At 38.8% G+C, this 18,730-nt stretch overlaps 1 protein-coding gene across 17 annotated transcripts in view; it reads right to left on the minus strand.

Annotated features, from left to right (window-relative positions):
* Positions 1–18,730, minus strand: part of LOC307145432 (ankyrin repeat and SAM domain-containing protein 1A) — a gene marked incomplete at its 3' end in the record, with an annotated part of 130,209 nt that overhangs the window by 5,017 nt on the left and 106,462 nt on the right. For 7 of the 17 annotated variants that reach the window (XM_079848560.1, XM_079848559.1, XM_079848554.1 and 4 more), the window contains 8 exons: positions 17,761–17,928; positions 17,548–17,685; positions 17,242–17,313; positions 15,730–15,816; positions 13,469–13,606; positions 10,641–10,805; positions 7,322–7,410; positions 637–1,821 (listed from right to left, as the gene is read on the minus strand). In XM_079848560.1, coding sequence (XP_079704686.1) covers positions 1,818–1,821; positions 7,322–7,410; positions 10,641–10,805; positions 13,469–13,606; positions 15,730–15,816; positions 17,242–17,313; positions 17,548–17,685; positions 17,761–17,928 — 861 coding nt within the window. Of the gene's footprint in view, positions 1–636; positions 1,822–7,163; positions 7,218–7,299; positions 7,411–10,640; positions 10,806–13,468; positions 13,607–15,729; positions 15,817–17,241; positions 17,314–17,547; positions 17,686–17,760; positions 17,929–18,730 lie in introns of those variants that run through there. The other 10 variants (XM_079848557.1, XM_079848566.1, XM_079848564.1 and 7 more) reach the window with 4 other exon arrangements.

Genomic DNA, 18,730 nt, shown 5'->3' on the forward strand with positions numbered 1-18,730 from the left:
TACAAATGGACATTTATGTGCAAGAACCTTCACATTTGGTGCTTAATGTTATGGATAAAAAAAGGACATGACACTGGATATCATCTCTTCATTTATTGGATGTACAATTATGAAAAATAATAATCATAAAAAAGACTGGAAGCCCAAGATTATTTACAATCGTTCTCTTTGATTCTGTGGCAAGGTCTCTCAGAGATAACCATTGTCAGTCTCATGCTCACTTACACCATGATATGTTGAGCTTTAAAAAGACGTTCCTCTCTAGATATGACAAAAACATGACCAAAAAGTAAACAGAAAAAAAAATACATACAGTACATACATATACATATATATAGAGAGAGATATCTATAAAAGCATAATCATTCAAGTATCAAAAGACAGACCACCCAGGATTACTTTACAATCCAGTATTGTTTATATTTTAATCATTTAGCCATGAGTATGATCTGAACTGTCACCGTTGTATTCGCTAATGTGATTAGTTGTGCAAACACTGCGGCTGTTACAGGTGCTAGCATTAGCATCTGCTTGTATTTAGCACTGTACCCATTTTTAACGTACCATGTTAAAAATGAAGATTCAAAATAAATCAAACTAAAAAGTACCAGACTTAAAATCCTTGTAAACTAGGGCTAAATGCATATAGGAATATTTCCCATCTAAACCTCATATTTATGCATTATTATCTACACAAAATATAAGCACAGGTTTGTCTAAGACGGATGGATATGCAAATTTAAACCTTTTCATTTGTTTCATTATTATTTTTTTCGACATACCCTGCTTTCTGCAACTTAATCATTAAAAAGGAAGGAGACAAACAGTTCCATTAAGAAACTCTACACATAAAAACAACTCGCTGTTGTTTGTAGTGTCACATTAACGTCATCATTTTGTATTAGAAATCACAGTATACGTGTAAAAGTCACTACAAGTACCAAGATCTGGACTGTACCAATCTCATGCCATCATAAAGTTATTAACTAATCATAATAGTGTACCATAAGACGTCACAACACAGAGTATCTCCCGTTAAACTGCCATTGAGTTTCTGTCAAACCTTTCCTATTGAAACTCGTACCATAGTTCACATTCCTCATGTTTGAATGGACTTGCCCATGTTGTTCAGCTTGACAGACGCACGTACTAAAGCCTGTCGGTTGACCGACTTGAAATACTGACAGTACGAATCAAACATCTCAACTTACGGATGGACTGATCTGAATTGGACATCAAAAGACAAGACTGAACTGTCTATAATCAGTGTTTTGGTGAACTAGAATCAGTGTTTTTAACTTACTGGTTTTATTTTCAAAGTTATCAGACAAAATGAAAGCATCTGCACTTTGTGAGATGAAAGACCATCAGTTTAGACGACAAAATCACAGATAAAACAGGAGTGTGTAGACTGTCGCTTCACAAAGAAAGTAAAACAAAACTCGACCGAAATCAAAGCAAAGACGACGTCAACACCGGCTCCTGTCGCCGCGTGAGAATACAGAGACTGCTGCGTGTTTCTAAGTCTTTGAACACGTCTGAAGTCTGATAAAAGCAAGATGTTTATCAAAGGGAGAGGTTTCGTTAAGCGTGGGAGTGTTAAAATAGTGTGCGAGCGGAGCAGCGGACGGGTCTGTCTTTGGCTCGTGTGTTTAATGGGATGGGAGGAGATCACTGCAGGCTTCACACACTTACATATAACTATATAAACACGCGAACACACACACACACACACGAAATACAACTGATGCTTCATCCACAGTCATGCTGTCATTGGCATCCCAACTTTCCTTTCTGTTTGGCATCCGACACACTGGTCAGCTACAGGGAGACATACACACAGGGATTAAAACAAATCAAACAAATAAAGTGTGGGATCTAGTTAACATGCCAATACCATTTACAACAGATATGAGAAAAGAGAAAAGAAGGTGTGGAAAAGAAAGATGCTGTAGTACCAATAATTTCCCCCACAAAATCTTCTCCCTTTTGGACACTAAAGAGAGCATTGGCTGCTCAAAACTTGTCTTGATATTTTAACCAGTGCTGACGTATGTTCTGGTGTGTAGGACGCACTAGTCCCAGCCAACTGGACAATCTACAGTATTCTTGATGAATATCTCGTTTCACTCAGAAATACATCCGATTAAAATGGGATACAAATGACATTTCACGGAGACTTCGATTACGCATCAAATATCATGTGATATAACCAGGGCTTGACATTAACTTTTTTGCTCACCACTCACTGTGGCTTGTGGTTTTCCAAAGTTACTCGCCGCTCAGCATTTCCACTGGCCACAATCCTGACATCGATACCATGAGGGAAACACTGCCATATACTGTAGATATTTTTAATATCATCTCATAATTTGTCAGCAGGTTTATTAGGCTGACGCACAGACGTTTATTAAGAGCTGACGCACAGACACTGACACATGCGTTTTCTTTCCTTTACGTTCACTTAAAACATAACTGACTGTTACACATGAATACTCGCAAAGACCGGCGTTTTGACATTATTTTGTGTGCATTTGACTGTTTAAGTGCAATAAGCAGCAAAAAAGGACTCAATTTAGGACTGAGAGGCGACTTTATGTGCCACAGTTTGGGTGTGAGAACAAAATCTGTGGGAACGAGTAAAATTATGGCCAATACGTGGAATCCCACGGCGAAATTCAAGCCCTGTAACACCGACAATATTCATCAGTATCAAATGAAACGAGTGAGTGAGTGGAAGCGGGTTTATGTGTCACTCGCTGTCGGAGAGAGAGAGAGAGAGAGAGAGAGAGAGAGAGGAGAGAGAGAGAGGAGAGAGAGGGAGAGGGAGAGGGAGAGGGAGAGGGAGAGGGAGAGAGAGAGAGAGAGAGAGAGAGCAGTTGATCTCCGGTATCTATTCTGTGGAAAATTAGTATTGGACATGTTTCAGATATTTCAGTATCAAGTATCGAAAAATCTATACTTTTGACAACACTACATTTCCATAGTTTATTATTTCAAATGCCTTTTTAAAAGAACACAACTGAAAAATGTATATATTATATGTGGGAGTGAGTGCGTGACATGCCACTGCTGAAATACACACACACATTTGGCAGGTGTTAATGTCAAGCCCTGGACATAACTACATAAATTATACTGTATATACGGTTCTCTTTAAGTTTTTTTCAGTTAGCTTATAGTTAGCCGATTAGACCTTTAAGACTGGAATAGACCACAGCTTTTGCACAGATGTCATCTTAGGCTAAATATTTCTCCGTATATATACTCCGTGCCCACTTTCTCAAATGAGTATTGCACATAATTAATATTTAATGTCTATGTATTTATTTATGGTCATTCCCACATCAGGCTTTATGGATGCGTCTCAATCAGCTCCCCAGGTCGTGAATCATTATATCACATATTATATCCACATTGACTAATAGGCATTACAAACGGCTAGCCCTTGGGGTCCAAAGGGAGAGGACTTTGAGGAGAGAACTGAATAAAGCACAACAGAAGCAGCAGACTGACGTAAAGGGACAGTTAGAAACGTTTCAGGATGAAGAGAGAGCACAGCAGGCAATACAGGGAGATGTTAGACGGGATGAGATGCTGATCATAGGTCCATAAACATAACTTTATCCTTTGATACTGAACTAATTCTGTCATCACTGTACAACTGTCCTAAAAGGATGCAACAAATAAAACTGGCTGCCAGTGTGTCGTCATATGAAAGCCGATTTCTGCCACACAAAGAACATAATGCTTGGGTCAATCATAATTATGACATAAAACGTCGAATTTATGAGGTCAGAATTATAAGGTAAGAGGTTAAAAAGAAAATTATGAGATAAAAGGTCGTAACTGAGATATAGTCATAATTTTGACAAAAAGTAAGTCATTATGACTTTTGTCCAATGACTTTTTATCTCAATTTTGACTGGTCAGTTTCAGCTTTTTGAGTTTTTAATCTCATAATTTCATCTTTTTACATCATGTATGTAAAAAGTCAGTATAATTATGAGAAGTAAAAGTCGTCAATTTCAACTTTTTATATCATATTTATGATTTAGTATGCCACTTTCAACTTAGTCTGGCACAAAAAGTCAATTATGCCAATTTCGACTTCTGATATTTATGGCATACAACCTCATAAACATGATATAAAAGCTGAAATTATGAGATATATCAAGTATGACTTGCCAAAGCATGTTTTTTTGTTTCTTATGTGGCGGATGGGCTTCCATATCATCATGATATTCTGAATGCGGAGACATTTAGTTGTTTCCCCTGATAAGTGTTATGTATTTGTGAATGCACCCATATTTTACATGATCGCATGAGAATTTTTAAGGCTTGTGAAGAATACATGAACACATTTAAATCCCAAAGTAAAGAAAACAAAAGACAAAACAGCTTTTCTAAACCACAATGGCATTTGATCTTGTACGAACCCCTGTTGACTACAACACTGTTTTGAGTCTGCTTGTGCGTGCACCACCTGATCACGCCGATAACAAGCAGTCGATGTTACACTTGACTCTGATTCCTTGACGTCAGACACATTTTGAGCTGGCGATCTGCTCAGACACCTCTTTGTGATTTGGTTCAGACATTTAGGCCCAGCCTGGTCTGCTAACTCAGACTTAAGACAACACATCATATCACAGTGCTAAACGCAAATCCATATACTGGCAGCAAAATTACATTTACAGCGAGGTACTTCAATCCCAATTCAGTTAACTTCTAATGTACTCAAAGAAGCTTCTGCCAGTATGTTAGGATGGACAGAATGTATAGCATCAATTAGATGTGCATAGTAACATAAAAGGACTCATAATAATCTAGCCCTCACAGTCCATCATAATATCTTTAGATGTCAGTAAGTGAGCTAAAAGAACACAAACTGCAAACAATGCTTAACATCTGATCATTTACTCGCACTTTCCATGAGAAAGGGTACAAGATGGGGCTTGACTAAAACTTAAAGCATAGTTCACCCAAACATGAAATGTCTGTCATTAATTACTCTCCCTCGTGTCGTTCCAAACCCATAAGACTTTCGCTCATCTTCGGAACACAAATGAAGATCTTTATGATGAAATTGGAGAGTTTTCTGTCCCTCCATTGACAGGCTACGCAACTACCACTTTCAAGCCCCAGAAAGATAGTAAAGACATCATTAAAGTAATCCATGTGGATTTTATGAAGCTACGCGAGTGCTTTGTTTGCATTTTTGTTTTCATTTGTGTCCTGAAGATTAAGGAAAGTTGTACAGGTTTGGAACGACATGAGCGTGAGAAATTAATGACAGAAATTTCATCGCTTTAAAGTCAAGCCATTTTTTTATTCTTTGTAGCAAAGGGAAGGAGGTGCTTAACCTCTGTCCATCACCTCAGGAGGTCAAACTAAATATTATACAGTTATTATACAAATATTGTTACTTTTATATGAATTCCTAAATGTTGGGACATCTTTGAATACTGTTTTAAAAACGATTTATTTGTGACGTGTGCTTTTAAAAAATAATAACACAAAAAATAAACATTAAATAAATTAAATTTATAAAAAAATAAAAACCACCAAAATAAAATAGAGAATAAAATAAAGATTCAGTTTAATTAAGCCTCACTCAGCAGGAGCTGGCTAGTTTTTGGTTCGTGGTTATTCTTATTCATAAACTTACCCTAAGTTAAAGAAATATATTTGTTTAATCCTTTTTTTCTCACAATAACTTTGGTAACAGGGTTGAACAGCTGACAAATGCAGTCAATGATAATCTGCTTAAAAAATAGAAAATGAAATGAGATTATTAGTAAGGTCCAAATGATATAACAATTTTATGAAAAACTATTATTTAAAAAATAAATAAGAGTAAATACAGTGCACTCAAATTATGGGACAGCAAAATATATTTTTGGCAATTAATTAACATAATTAGGTAATTGATTCAAGTCAAATAAAACACTTCTGTGCTGTTTTGACTGTTGGCTGTACATGCGATCATGTTATTTTTTACGTTAGATAACGGCTCATGTTTATTAGTTCTAAAGGTAACACTTTACAATAAGGTTTCAGTAGTTAACATTAGTTAATGTATTAACTAACATGAACTAACAAACCATGAGCAATACCTTTGAGGTAACACTTTATTTTACAGTGTCCTTGTTACATATGTTACATGTACTTACCATAGTAATAAGAGTAAATTATGCATAATTACATGCAACTAACCCTCAACCAAATCCTAATCCTACCCTAACCCTATAGTAAGTACATGTAGTTAATTAATATTACTCAGTACTTAAATATATAATTACACTGTAACAACGACACCTTAAAATAAAGTGTAACCTACATTTGTTACAGTTTTTATTAATCTTTGTTAATGTTAGTTAATACAAATACAGCTGTTCATTGTTTGTTCATGTTAATTCACAGTGCATTAATTAAATGCTAACAAACACAACCTTTGATTTTAATAATGTATCAGTAAATGTTGAAATTAATATCAACTAAGATTAATAAATACTGTAGAAGTATTGTTCATTCTTAGTTCATGTTAACTAACATTAATGGTTAACTAATGAACCTTATTGTAAAGTCTTACCGTTCTAATTCTAAATATTATGTGAATTGTGCCTTTATTGCTCCAAAAAATAAATTACGGGACACCAAAATGTACCATATTCATGGAAAGTGCCTTTAACGTAATCCTTGGCGGTGTTTTTTTTAATTCGACGCTACATGTTTAGGGAAGTCCAGGCGTTTTAGCTGAAACTGAAGAGGAGGAAGAGGAGGAGAGTCTTCATCAGTGTCTCATTGCGGTCGACGCCTGGTAGAGACGAGCACCACAGAAAGGAGGAAAAGAAAGAAAAACTAGTTAAGAGGAAAAAAACGGTCAGTGTGAAAGATGGAGTCCTTTGAGCAGAACGGAGTTGGAAATGTTAGTTTCTTGACGTTTGACACAGGAAGGTTACATGACAGCACTGATGAGATGTTCTGGTCCTCAGCACTTATACTTTGGTTTCGGGACGGTTATGATACGACTACGGGCTCCTAAACCTACAGGGCTACGTCAGGACGGCGGGAAATGTGTTTGTTTGAGTGAGACTGGAGGCCTCAGGAAAGGCGTCAGGACCGTGCGAGACAGACGGAGAAGTAAGAGGTGAATGGAGAAGGTGTCTTCCGTGTGGAGGAGGGCGAGGAGGAAGGAGTTCGGTCATGTCTATCTAGAGAGTGAAGGCACAGAGCAAAAGGAAAAGGTGTGAGGGGGGGTGGGGGGAGGGGGACGTGGAGGAGAGGATCGTCCAATCAGAATATGGTGGTCTCGTACTTGGTGCTGACGGTGCGCTTGGGATCTTTGGAGTCCATGATCCAGGACGCACTGCTCTGACCGTGAGCGTCCACATCCAGCGCCTCCACCTGAAAGAGCAGAGTATCGGAGAGCGGTCAACACCTGGCCGTCACTGAGCTTTATGAAGAAGACACCAGCTCCTCTCACAGTACGAGAGATTCGCCTCAGGTGTCCTTCACAGGAGCATTACTGCTTCTGAACGAGGCCTGAAGCTTTTAAGGTTACTGGTTAAAACCAACAACATTTGATTTAGTTAAAAGGTTGCACTTTATTACCCAAGAAAGTACTGGTAACTACATGGGCTAAGGTTAGGTTCTAGTTTTTACACAGTTATTGTAATTAATATAATAAGTACATAGCATGTACATGTGGAACAGGAGTGTAGGTTACACTTTATTTTACGGTGTCGTTGTTACAGTGTGATTAAATATTTAAGTACTGAGTAATATTAAGCAACTACATTAATATAGGGTTAGGGTAGGATTAGGATTTGGTTGAGGGTTAGTTGCATGTAATTATGCATAATTTACTCTTATTACTATGGTAAGTACATGTAACATATGTAACAAGGACACTGTAAAATAAAGTGTTACCGTAAGTTTTCTGACAAGTGTACAGTATGTAACCCAGAATATTCACTGAATTGTAAAGGAAACCCCATATTGCATCTAAATACAGTTGAAAGGTTTGGGTTTGGTAAGGTTTTTAATGTTTTTGAAAACAGTCTCTTCTGCTCACCAAAAATACTGTAAAAACTCTGATATTGTGAAATATTTTTTACACTTTAAAATAACTATTTCAATGTGAATATACTGTATGTTAAAATGTAATTTATTCCTGTGACAGTAAAGCTGAATTTTCAGCATCATTACTTCAGTGTCACATGATCCTTAAGAAATCATTCTGATATGCTGATTTGATGCTCAAGAAACATTTATTATAAAACAGTTATGCTGCTTAATATTTCTCTGGAAACTTTTTTCAGGATTCTTTGATGAATAGAAACTTACAGAAATTGCGACTTTTTCATCTCACAATTGCGAGTTTACTTTATATCTCTCAATTCTGACTTTATATCTCTCAATTCTGACTTTATATCTCTCAATTCTGACTTTATATCTCTCAATTCTGACTTTATATCTCTCAATTCTGACTTTATATCTCGCAATTCTGACTTTATATCTCGCAATTCTGACTTTATATCTCGCAATTCTGACTTTATATCTCACAATTCTGACTTTATATCTCACAATTCTGACTTTATATCTCTCAATTCTGACTTTATATCTCGCAATTCTGACTTTATATCTCGCAATTCTGACTTTATATCTCGCAATTCTTACTTTATATCTCGCAATTCCGACTTTATATCTCTCAATTCTGACTTTATATCTCTCAATTCTGACTTTATATCTCGCAATTCTGACTTTATATCTCGCAATTCTGACTTTATATCTCACAATTCTGACTTTATATCTCACAATTCTGACTTTATATCTCACAATTCCGACTTTATCTCACAATTCTGACTTTATATCTCACAATTCTGACTTTATATCTCACAATTCTGACTTTATATCTCACAATTCTGACTTTATATCTCACAATTCTGACTTTATATCTCACAATTCTGACTTTATATCTCTCAATTCTGACTTTATATCTCACAATTCTGACTTTATATCTCTCAATTCTGACTTTATATCTCACAATTCTGACTTTATATCTCACAATTCTGACTTTATATCTCGCAATTCTGACTTTATAATTCGCAATTCTGACTTTATATCTCTCAATTCTGACTTTATATCTCTCAATTCTGACTTTATATCTCATAATTCTGACTTTATATCTCACAATTCTGACTTTATATCTCGCAAATCTGAGATGTAAACTCGCAATTGTGAGATAAAAAGTCACAATTACCTTTTTTATTTTTATTCTGTGGCGGAAACAAGCTTCCATAGAAACTTTAAAATATTGGCATTTATTTGAAATAAAGTGTCTTTATGGTCCCTAAACTAACCTATATGATAAAAAGTATGTAATTAGCGCTCACAGCCTCATCTGAATGTGTGCTTCCTCACAGCACCAGCAGGGGGCTCCACAGCACTATACGTACTCGTCAAAGCACTGGTAAAAACCATCCACTACAGCAAACGTGGGCTAGATATGGATCTGCCAGTAAGTCATATAAAGAGAGGAACCATGGGAATTGGAGCTATTGAAGTGACAAGGTGAATAAAGGACGAGCTGGATGAAGGAAAGATGGAAACTGAGCACTGGAAAGTGTAAAGAATAATTTGAACAAGAATACAGCAAGGTGAAGCTGAACTGAGAGGATGAAACCAAAGAAACATGTAAACATTAAGCAGTGACTGGACTACAAATGCAGACACAGACAGATGGGTTTTGGGAGGATCATTGAGCTCTAGGACTCAGCAGTGGGTTTATGTTTTCTGTTTTTATGATTGATCCAGCGTTTGAAAGCAGACGTCTATCAGTGGATATATTAGGGATCTTTTAAACGCTCTCGTGTGTATCTGTGTAAGCGCTCAATGAAGAGCATCAAAGATGTCCATTTACAACATGTTTTGGAAGCGTTGATCAATGTAGCCAAACAGAGACATATGTTGAGCGACTGAACACAATGGCCAATCAGAGGCGTGTAAGAATCCGTTCAAAATGCTAGAGGGAAATGCTGGTATCGTCACATTTTACAATATCAGTACCGACTTGGTGCCGAAGTCGGTACTTTTGACAACACTACATCTAACTTTCAAATATAGAACAAATTATATTAGTCGAATACTTATAATAATTAGGAGAGTTAGCTTTTAATCTTTGCGTATGTTCATGTAGCTCATGTATTGATGGTGTATTCTGGCTAGAAACTGCCCACTTAGACCCATTTACCATTTAGATATTACGATGTTTTGGTCTATCACAAGTGTACAATGCTAAATCCAGGTGTAAAACGGGTCTAAAACGCTTTGAGCTTGTCCACTTTCCACCTCTTCCAGAGGGAGTTGAAAACACATTCGACCCGGATTGCTTTCGTAGTGTAAACGCTTATGTGGACGAAGACCCAAGTTTGATTTGAAGATGAAAAACAGGAAGAGACCGTCTGACTGACATCTAAACAAACTAACCACAAGTCTAACATGGTGTAAATTCAGAAATCGGACCAAAATATCGACTCTGTGCAGCCTGACTGGAGGAAGCTGTGTAGGAACCGGTGGGTTGTTCCAGGGCTCAGGATGTGTGTGTGTGTGTGTGTGTGTGTGTGCGCTCTCACCCCTGACTTGCGCATGCTCCCTCGTGGTTTGGGCGTGGGTCTGCTGCTCTTGGTCTCGATGATCTCGGTGTTCTGCTGCTGTCTGGTCCTCTGGGCCTGCAGTGCCAGCTGATAGGCCACTTCAAACGCCTGTCCCAGCGTCAGGATGATCTCGTAGGTCAGGTTCTGACGGGAGGTGGACACGCAGCGATTAACTATGATGATGGAGTGCTTAAACAGCAATTAAGAAATTATCAAAGAGCTCAAATGACCTCGATCCATCTTCAGAGGTTTCTTAAACAGCCTCATCAACAGAGTCATACATCAGTACATTTCTACAAGCCTCCACCATTATACTGCACTTAAGAGGCATTTTAACTCATAAAGTGTGTAATGGAAAGCTTAGTTATGTCAAGTAGTGTAATGAAGAGCAGCTTTTCATATAATTGCACATTAGACATCATGGAGTCTCTGAAAAGGGACATAAGCAGCATTTCTCTGTGCATCTACGCGCATATTTTATGAGTTTATATCTCACAATTCAGATTTTATAACTCTCAGTTGTGAGTTTATATCACATTATGACTGAAAAAAAGTAACCAAAAACAGGATTTCAAAAAATTAGAATATTACATGAAATCACACAGTAATTACACAGTGATACCATGGTCATTGAAGCAGGTTTTGGTTATTTTGGCAGTGTGGGCAGGTGCAAATCCTGCTGGAAAATGAAGGAAGCATGAAGTGCTCTGGAAATGTCCTGGTAGACGGCTGCGTTGACTCTGGATTTAATAAAGCACAGTGGACCAAAGTCCTCTTTTCTGATGAGAGCAAATTTTGCATCTCATTTGGAAACCAAGGTCCCAGAGTCTGGAGGAAGAATGGAGAGGCACACAATCCAAGATGCTTGAAGTCCAGTGTGAAGTTTCCACAGTCTGTGTTGGTTTGGGGAGCCATGTCATCGGCTGGTGTTGGTCCACTGTGCTGTCCACTCAACGCAGCCGTCTACCAGGACATTTCCAGAGCACTTCATGCTTCCTTCAGCAGACAAGCTTTATGGAGATGCTGACTTCATTTTCCAGCAGGATTTGCACCGGCCCACACTGCCAAAATAACCAAAACCTGGTTCAATGACCATGGTATCACTGTGTAATTACTGTGTGATTTTATGTAATATTCAAATTTTTTAAAATCCTGTTTTTGTGGGTTTTATGAGCTGGAAGCCCAAATTATGTACAAATAAACAACTAAATACTTGAAATCGTTTAAGTTGTGGGCCCTGAATCTATAATCTATGGAAGTTTAACGTTTTGAATGGAATTATAGAAATAAATAAACTTTTCCATGATATTCTAATTTTTTGGAAAGGGTCTGTATATTTTAAAATGTAATTTATTCTTGTGATCAAAGCTGCATTTCAGCATCATTACTCCAGTGTCACATGATCCTTCAGAATTCATTCTATTATGCTGATTTGATAAAGAAACATTTATTATTATTATTGTTTTCAGTGTTGAAACAGTAGTGCTGCTTCATATTTTTTGTGGAAACAAGATTCTTTGATGAATATAAAGTTCATAAGAACATTTGGTAACACTTTACAATAAGGTTTCATTTGTTAACATTAATGTATTAACTAACATGAACTGACAATGAGCAACACATAGTTAATTTTGAAATTAATATTAACTAAAATTAATAAATGTAGTATCGTTGAAGTAGTATTGGTCTTAGTTCTTGTTAACTCAAATAGTTAACTAATGCTAACTAATGAAACCTTATTGTAAAGTGTTACCGAACATATTTTTCAAATAGAAATATTTCATAACAAATGTCTATACATTCAACTTTTGATCAAAACTTAATTGCACTTAATTATTGCCTGCCTCATATAACCTCTTAAGTCAAAAGTAAAAGCTTATAGCTATTTATGAATCACCTGAATAGTCAATTATCAGTTCTAATAATGGCTTGATTTGTGAACTATCAAATGAATCATTAATTGCTGCTCTACTAGAGTCTGGCTGTAAGTATTCAAGGTCTAGTGTGTCTGTATCGTTCAGGCAGCTGTATGATCAATGTAACTTTAATGGGCTCACAAACTCTCCTATAAAACTCTGAGATACTATCAGAGTCCTGGCACACGGCCCATTGTGAGTGAGAGAGAGAGAGAGAGCGAGAGAGAGAGAGAGAGAGAGAGAGAGAGAGAGAGAGAGAGAGAGAGAGAGAGAGAGAGAGAGAGAGAGAGAGAGAGAGAGAGAGAGAGAGAGAGAGAGAGAGAGAGAGAGAGACTATGAGCAGTGCTTCTCAAAAGGGTCATGACAGACAGCTTTCTGTGCAGAAGTTCTGTAAATCAGCATAAACTAAAGTCAGAATCATTCTTATCTTGTCTGAATGTTGGTACAAATGTACAAAGGTGTTTTTTTTTCTTGTTTATATAAATGTATTCATGCATTTGTTTACTGATTGATTTATTGACTTTGATTATTTGTTCATTGCTTATGTAATGGCCTATGCTTTGGCAATACTGTACAAGTCATCCCAATAAAGCTCATTTGAATTTGAATTTGAGAGTGAGTGAGAGAGTGAGTGAGTGAGTGAGAGTGAGTGAGTGAGTGAGTGAGTGAGTGAGTGAGAGTGAGAGTGAGAGTGAGAGTGAGAGAGAGAGAGAGAGAGAGAGAGAGAGAGAGAGAGAGAGAGAGAGAGAGAGAGAGAGAGAGAGACTATGAGCAGTGCTTCTCAAAAGGGTCATGACAGACAGCTTTCTGTGCAGAAGTTCTGTAAATCAGCATCTGAAACTGAAGCCCAACCGTTGAGAACCCCTGAAGCGCTGGTCATGTTTGTCTCACCACGTCTACGGTGCTGAACACATGGCAGTAATGATGGCTGCTCTGCAGATCTTTAGTGATGTAAGCGAAGGTGCAGAGGTCCTCAGGGTCCTGAGCCGCACACGAGATGTTCCGGATCTCATGTTCTGCGATGATGTTCTGCACACACAAAACCAAGATCATATTAGGAGACAGAGCCTCAACAGCAATCACAGAAACACTATATATATATATATTAGGGCTGTCAGTTAACGCGTTATTAACAGCGTTAACGCAAACCCATTTTAACGGCGTCAATTTTTTTATCGCGCGATTAACGCCTAGCAAACTTTGTAATTTTTTTTCACATACTTTTGCAACAACACCACCAGATCTAGCTAGACCGGAAACAAAACAACAGGCACGCCGCACACACTTGTTTGGGCTTGTGAGCCGGCCAAAGAGTGGATGAGAAGCCGTGTCTAGGACAACTTGTATCGCACATCGGACGCGCACTTTCTCAGTTTATGGCCAGCAATAAAACGCCGAATGACGCCGCCGGTGTGTGTTCACTCATGTGTTCGAATTTTAAATACGAGGCGCTGCGCTTCGCTTCTCATCCAGTGTGCGACCCCCTTTAACGTTACGTTTTGAGTGGATGAATGATGAGCGCGAGACGCCGAAATGGATGCCATTAAGATTCTGAATGGAAAGTTTAATTTTAAAAAAGTGGCCAAATGGTTCAATTGACAAGACCAAAGTGATCTGTGTGTTTTGTCGTTGTGAACTGAGCTATCATTGCAGCACGTCCAGTCTGAAATACCACTTGATGGCCAAGCACACACACAGCTGATGCGAATTCTCCGCCCCCTTGTCAATATCAGGACCTCGTCAGTATTTCTTTCACCCTTTTATTGATGGACAGTTACATTGTGTGAGAGATTATTTGCTCCAAGTGAGAATGTTAGTGTGAAATTGAACACTACCGTATATGCCGGTGTCGTTTCAATAAAAAACATTTGCACAAAGCAAGCTGATCCACTTTTCCATGTTGGTAAGAGTATTAAAATGAGAAAAAATAATGGGACAAAAAGAAATCAAGAGACATTTAGAATAGCTAAAAACGTGCAATTAATTGCGATTAATCGCGAGTTAACTATGACATTAATGCGATTAATCGCGATTAAATATTTTAATCGTTTGACAGCACTAATATATATATATATATATATATATATATATAACATTAACACCTGCCAAAAGCTACTTGCCACGCTGGCGGCTTGAATTTTATAAATTATATATACATTTTTCAATTGTAGTCTTTTAAAAATGCATCTGAAATAATAAACTAAGTGCAATGTAGTGTTGTCCAAAATATAGATTTTTCAATATTGATCCTGAAATCTGAAACACGTCCAATACTAATTTTCCACAGAATAGACACAGGAGACCAGCTGCTCTCTCTCTCTCTCTCATCTCTCCGAGAGCGAGTGACACACAAACCCGCCTCCACTCACTCACTCGTTTCATTTGCTCCGGATGAATATTGTTGATGTTACAGGGCTTGAATTTCACAGAGGGATTGCATGTATTGACCATAATTTTACTACATAAAGCCGCCTCTCAGCACTAAATTGAGTTATTTTTCGGTTAAACAGTCAAATATACAAAAATATCAAAATGGTCTTGGCCAGTATTCGCGTAAACACAGTCAGTTATGTTTTAAGTGAATGTAAACAGATGAGAAAGAAAACGCATGTGTCACAGTGTCTGTGCGTCAGCTCTTAAAGTGACAGCAACTAATAAACCTGCTGACAAATTATGGGATGATATTAAAAATATCTAAATGGCAGTTTTCCCTCATGGTATCAATGTCAGGATTGTGGCCAGTGGAAATGCTGAGTGGCGAGTAACTTTGGAAAACCACAAGCCACAGTGGCTGGTGAGCAAAAAAGTTAATGTCAAGCATCATTTTAATAATTATAACAACAATAACAGATTAATGTCAATGCAGTATCTACAGGATCAAAACAACTTAAAACTTTAATGAATATGAATAAATATAATCCGGAGCCGCTTCAGACACCCGTGACCTTTAGCAAAGCGAAAATGACTCAGAGCTCAGGATCAGCCAGGAGTCACTCAATAAGTCTGAGTTTATCAGTCATGTGACGCGATGAGAACACAGCACCCCCCCCCCTCCCCCCACAGAGATGTCCCATGAGCCAGAGGGGTTTCAGTTTAACGAGCGGCTGTTTATCGCCTGCCCAGGGCGAACGAGAGGAGGATGATGTCATCACCTTGTTGGCAGCATCGATGAATTTCACACCCTTGTACGTGATGGAGAGGACGATGGTGGGGATCTTCCTCATCTGTTCTGTCGACCTCTGAGAGAGAGAGCGAGAGAGAGCGAGAGAGAGAGAGCGAGAGAGAGAGAGAGAGCGAGAGAGAGAGAGCGAGAGAGAGCGAGAGAGAGAGAGAGAGAGAGAGAGAGAGAGAGAATTACAGAAGGGTTGTGAATATAATGCCCCAAATATTTCACCACAACATTTTTTATGACCATTTCGTTATAACACCCGTTATAGTCAACAGGACACTCAGTAATCTGGAAAATTTGAGCACTGGGAATCATATTTTTTCAAATAAAGACCCTAATTTTACATGCAGCCCACAGTGAAAATGACATGAATATGACAAGCTGGGCAACTGGGAAAAGTGCAGCGTAGTTTGAAATAAAGTTTGTCGATCGTGCGTCTCCAGTGACAGCAGAACTCGCTCTCCTGTTCGCATCCGATTCGCACGGACCGGTTTCGGTCTGACACACGTCCTGCTTCTGACACATCGGCCAAACAAAACGCTTATCGGCCGATGCTGAATTAAAAAACACCAAATATTGCCCGATATATCGGTCGACCATTCATTTTGTCCCAAAGTTCTCATGACTGTAAAACAGTAGTTCTTGATCAAGAGCTTGGGGTTCATCAGCAAACATTAGCTGAACAATGACTTTACAGTATTTAAATTAGGGATGACCCGAGTCAACCTCAAGGATCGATATATCAGATCGGTATTGGCTATCCTGTCATGCAGGAGTCGAGCTGTAGGTGGCGTGAGCTCCGTCAAGTGGGTTTGCCATTAAATAGAGAAGCTCAAACGTGAATGAGGTCATTATTATTTCCGTTTTATTATTATTATTATTATTATTATGTAAAATGTGGTTATTTTCTTTTCTTGATCCAAAATATATTTTCATTTATTTATTTTTAAGACTGAAATATTAAATACGACCAGTGTCATTGTAAGATTCACCAACAGCCAGTGCTAATATTCAAAGGACATACATCCCCTTCATACATCCCTATGCCCTTCTTTCATCATTTACTTAGTAAAGAAAACAGGTTTTTTTCTCTCTGGCTGGCTCTCTTGATTAAAAGCATCACTCTGGCCCGACTGCTCAATCTGACTACATCTCTGCAGTGACCGGCTGAGCAAACAGTTCTGCTGAATTATTTAACCATTTAAACCCGAACGTACATGACTGCTTATCAAGCCCTTGAAGTGCAAATCTGCAGTCTGGCACACACACACACACACACAGAAGTTAATTTTCCACTTTCTGGACAGTCCTCTGTATCTATTATGAAACGGTCTTTTTTTGCGCTAGTGTCCTGTAGAGGACTCGCATGGGTGGCAGTTTTCCCTGACAGTCAGCCCGTTCCAGAATATAATGATGATCTCAGTGTCCTGGCGAGACGCTCACAAGAGAGACCTTGAGCTCTCACTGGCTGAAGAACACCTCAGTGAACACCTACCCTCATTTTAGCACAGGCGTCCTGCGTTGACTCCGTTCCTCTTAGTTCTTTAATGAGCATCGAGCCCAGATACTGCAAAGCGAGAGAGAGAGAGAGAGAGAGAGAGAGAGAGAGAGAGAGAGAGAGAGAGAGAGAGAGAGTGTGTGAGAGAGAGAGAGAGAGAGAGAGAGTGTGTGAGAGAGAGAGAGAGAGAGAGAGAGAGAGAGAGAGAGAGAGAGAGATTTCAGTTGGTCTGGCAAAATCACATCTAAACACCATCAAGGGAATAATGATTTTATAAAGAGAGGCTGATAGAAATATGATTACATTGGCCTCGTAACCGCACGATTCAAAGATGAGCTTCTCGGGCTGGTGGTGCCAGCTCTGGACCGGTGTGTACGGAGCCGCCAGACTCGGGGGTCGTAAGGTCAGGCGAGGTTCCCGCTGACGTTCCTCATATTTCTCCTTCAGGGAGGAAGAACTCTTTTAGGATAAACCTCATCTGAGCAGAAGCGGAAGGAATCGCTGAGTTTGACTCACTTGTGGTTGTGTTCTGTCGTTGGGCCGCTGTCGGGTGGCCGCGTCATACTCGGAGTCGGGTCCTCTCCTCCTCCCAGAATCCCCTGCGGGCAACAGCGGATCCATAGAACGAGTGTAGGAGTCTGAGTGACTGAGAGGAGACGAGGTCTGGGACACGAGATCCTGACACTGCAAAAGAAGTGTTCAATGAGGGCGATCAGCCAACAGGGAAGATGTGCTTCCTCATAAATGAGAGAGAGAGAGCTTCCAGTATTCTGCACTTTGTTATAGACTATAATCAGGGCTGATGCCAAATTTCAGAGGGACTGAAGTACCGTCCGTTCAATGAGGCAAACTGTTCTCTACCTGGGTGTGTCAGCGGAGGAAGTGTCATAGCAAACATCTTCCTGCACATTTATAGCGGGAGCGGGATAGCACATTAAAGGGATAGTTCACCCAAAAATGAAAATTCTGTAAGTAATTACTCACCATCATGTTGTTCCAACCCCGTAAGACATTCGTTCATCTTCGGAACACAAATTAAGATATTTTTGATTCAATTTGAGAGTTGTCTAACTCCTCCATAGGCTTCTAAGGGACTGAAACTTGCTGGCCCAGAAAATGTATTAAAGACATCGTTAATATAGTCCAAGTGACTCCAGTGGCTCGATCTTAAGTTTATAAAGCGACGAGAATACTTTTTGTGCGCAAAAACAAACAAAAATAACAACTTTATTCCACTTTTCATTTCCTTCTCTCTGGGCCTTGGGTCTTTTCACGTAGTGTTTAAGCGTAGTGCGTCTGTGTTGCACGTCACCACGTATCACACATGACCAGCGTCGGCCAATAGTGAGCCTACGTGGTGACGTGCAACACAGACGCGCTACGCTTAAACACTACGTGAAAAGACCCAAGGCCCAGAGAGAAGGAAATGAAAAGTGGAATAAAGTCGTTATTTTTGTTTGTTTTTGCGCACAAAAAGTATTCTCGT

The sequence above is a fragment of the Squalius cephalus genome (genome assembly GCF_949319135.1).
Source record: "Squalius cephalus genome assembly, chromosome: 18".
In the NCBI taxonomy this organism is placed as follows: Eukaryota; Metazoa; Chordata; class Actinopteri; order Cypriniformes; family Leuciscidae; genus Squalius; species Squalius cephalus.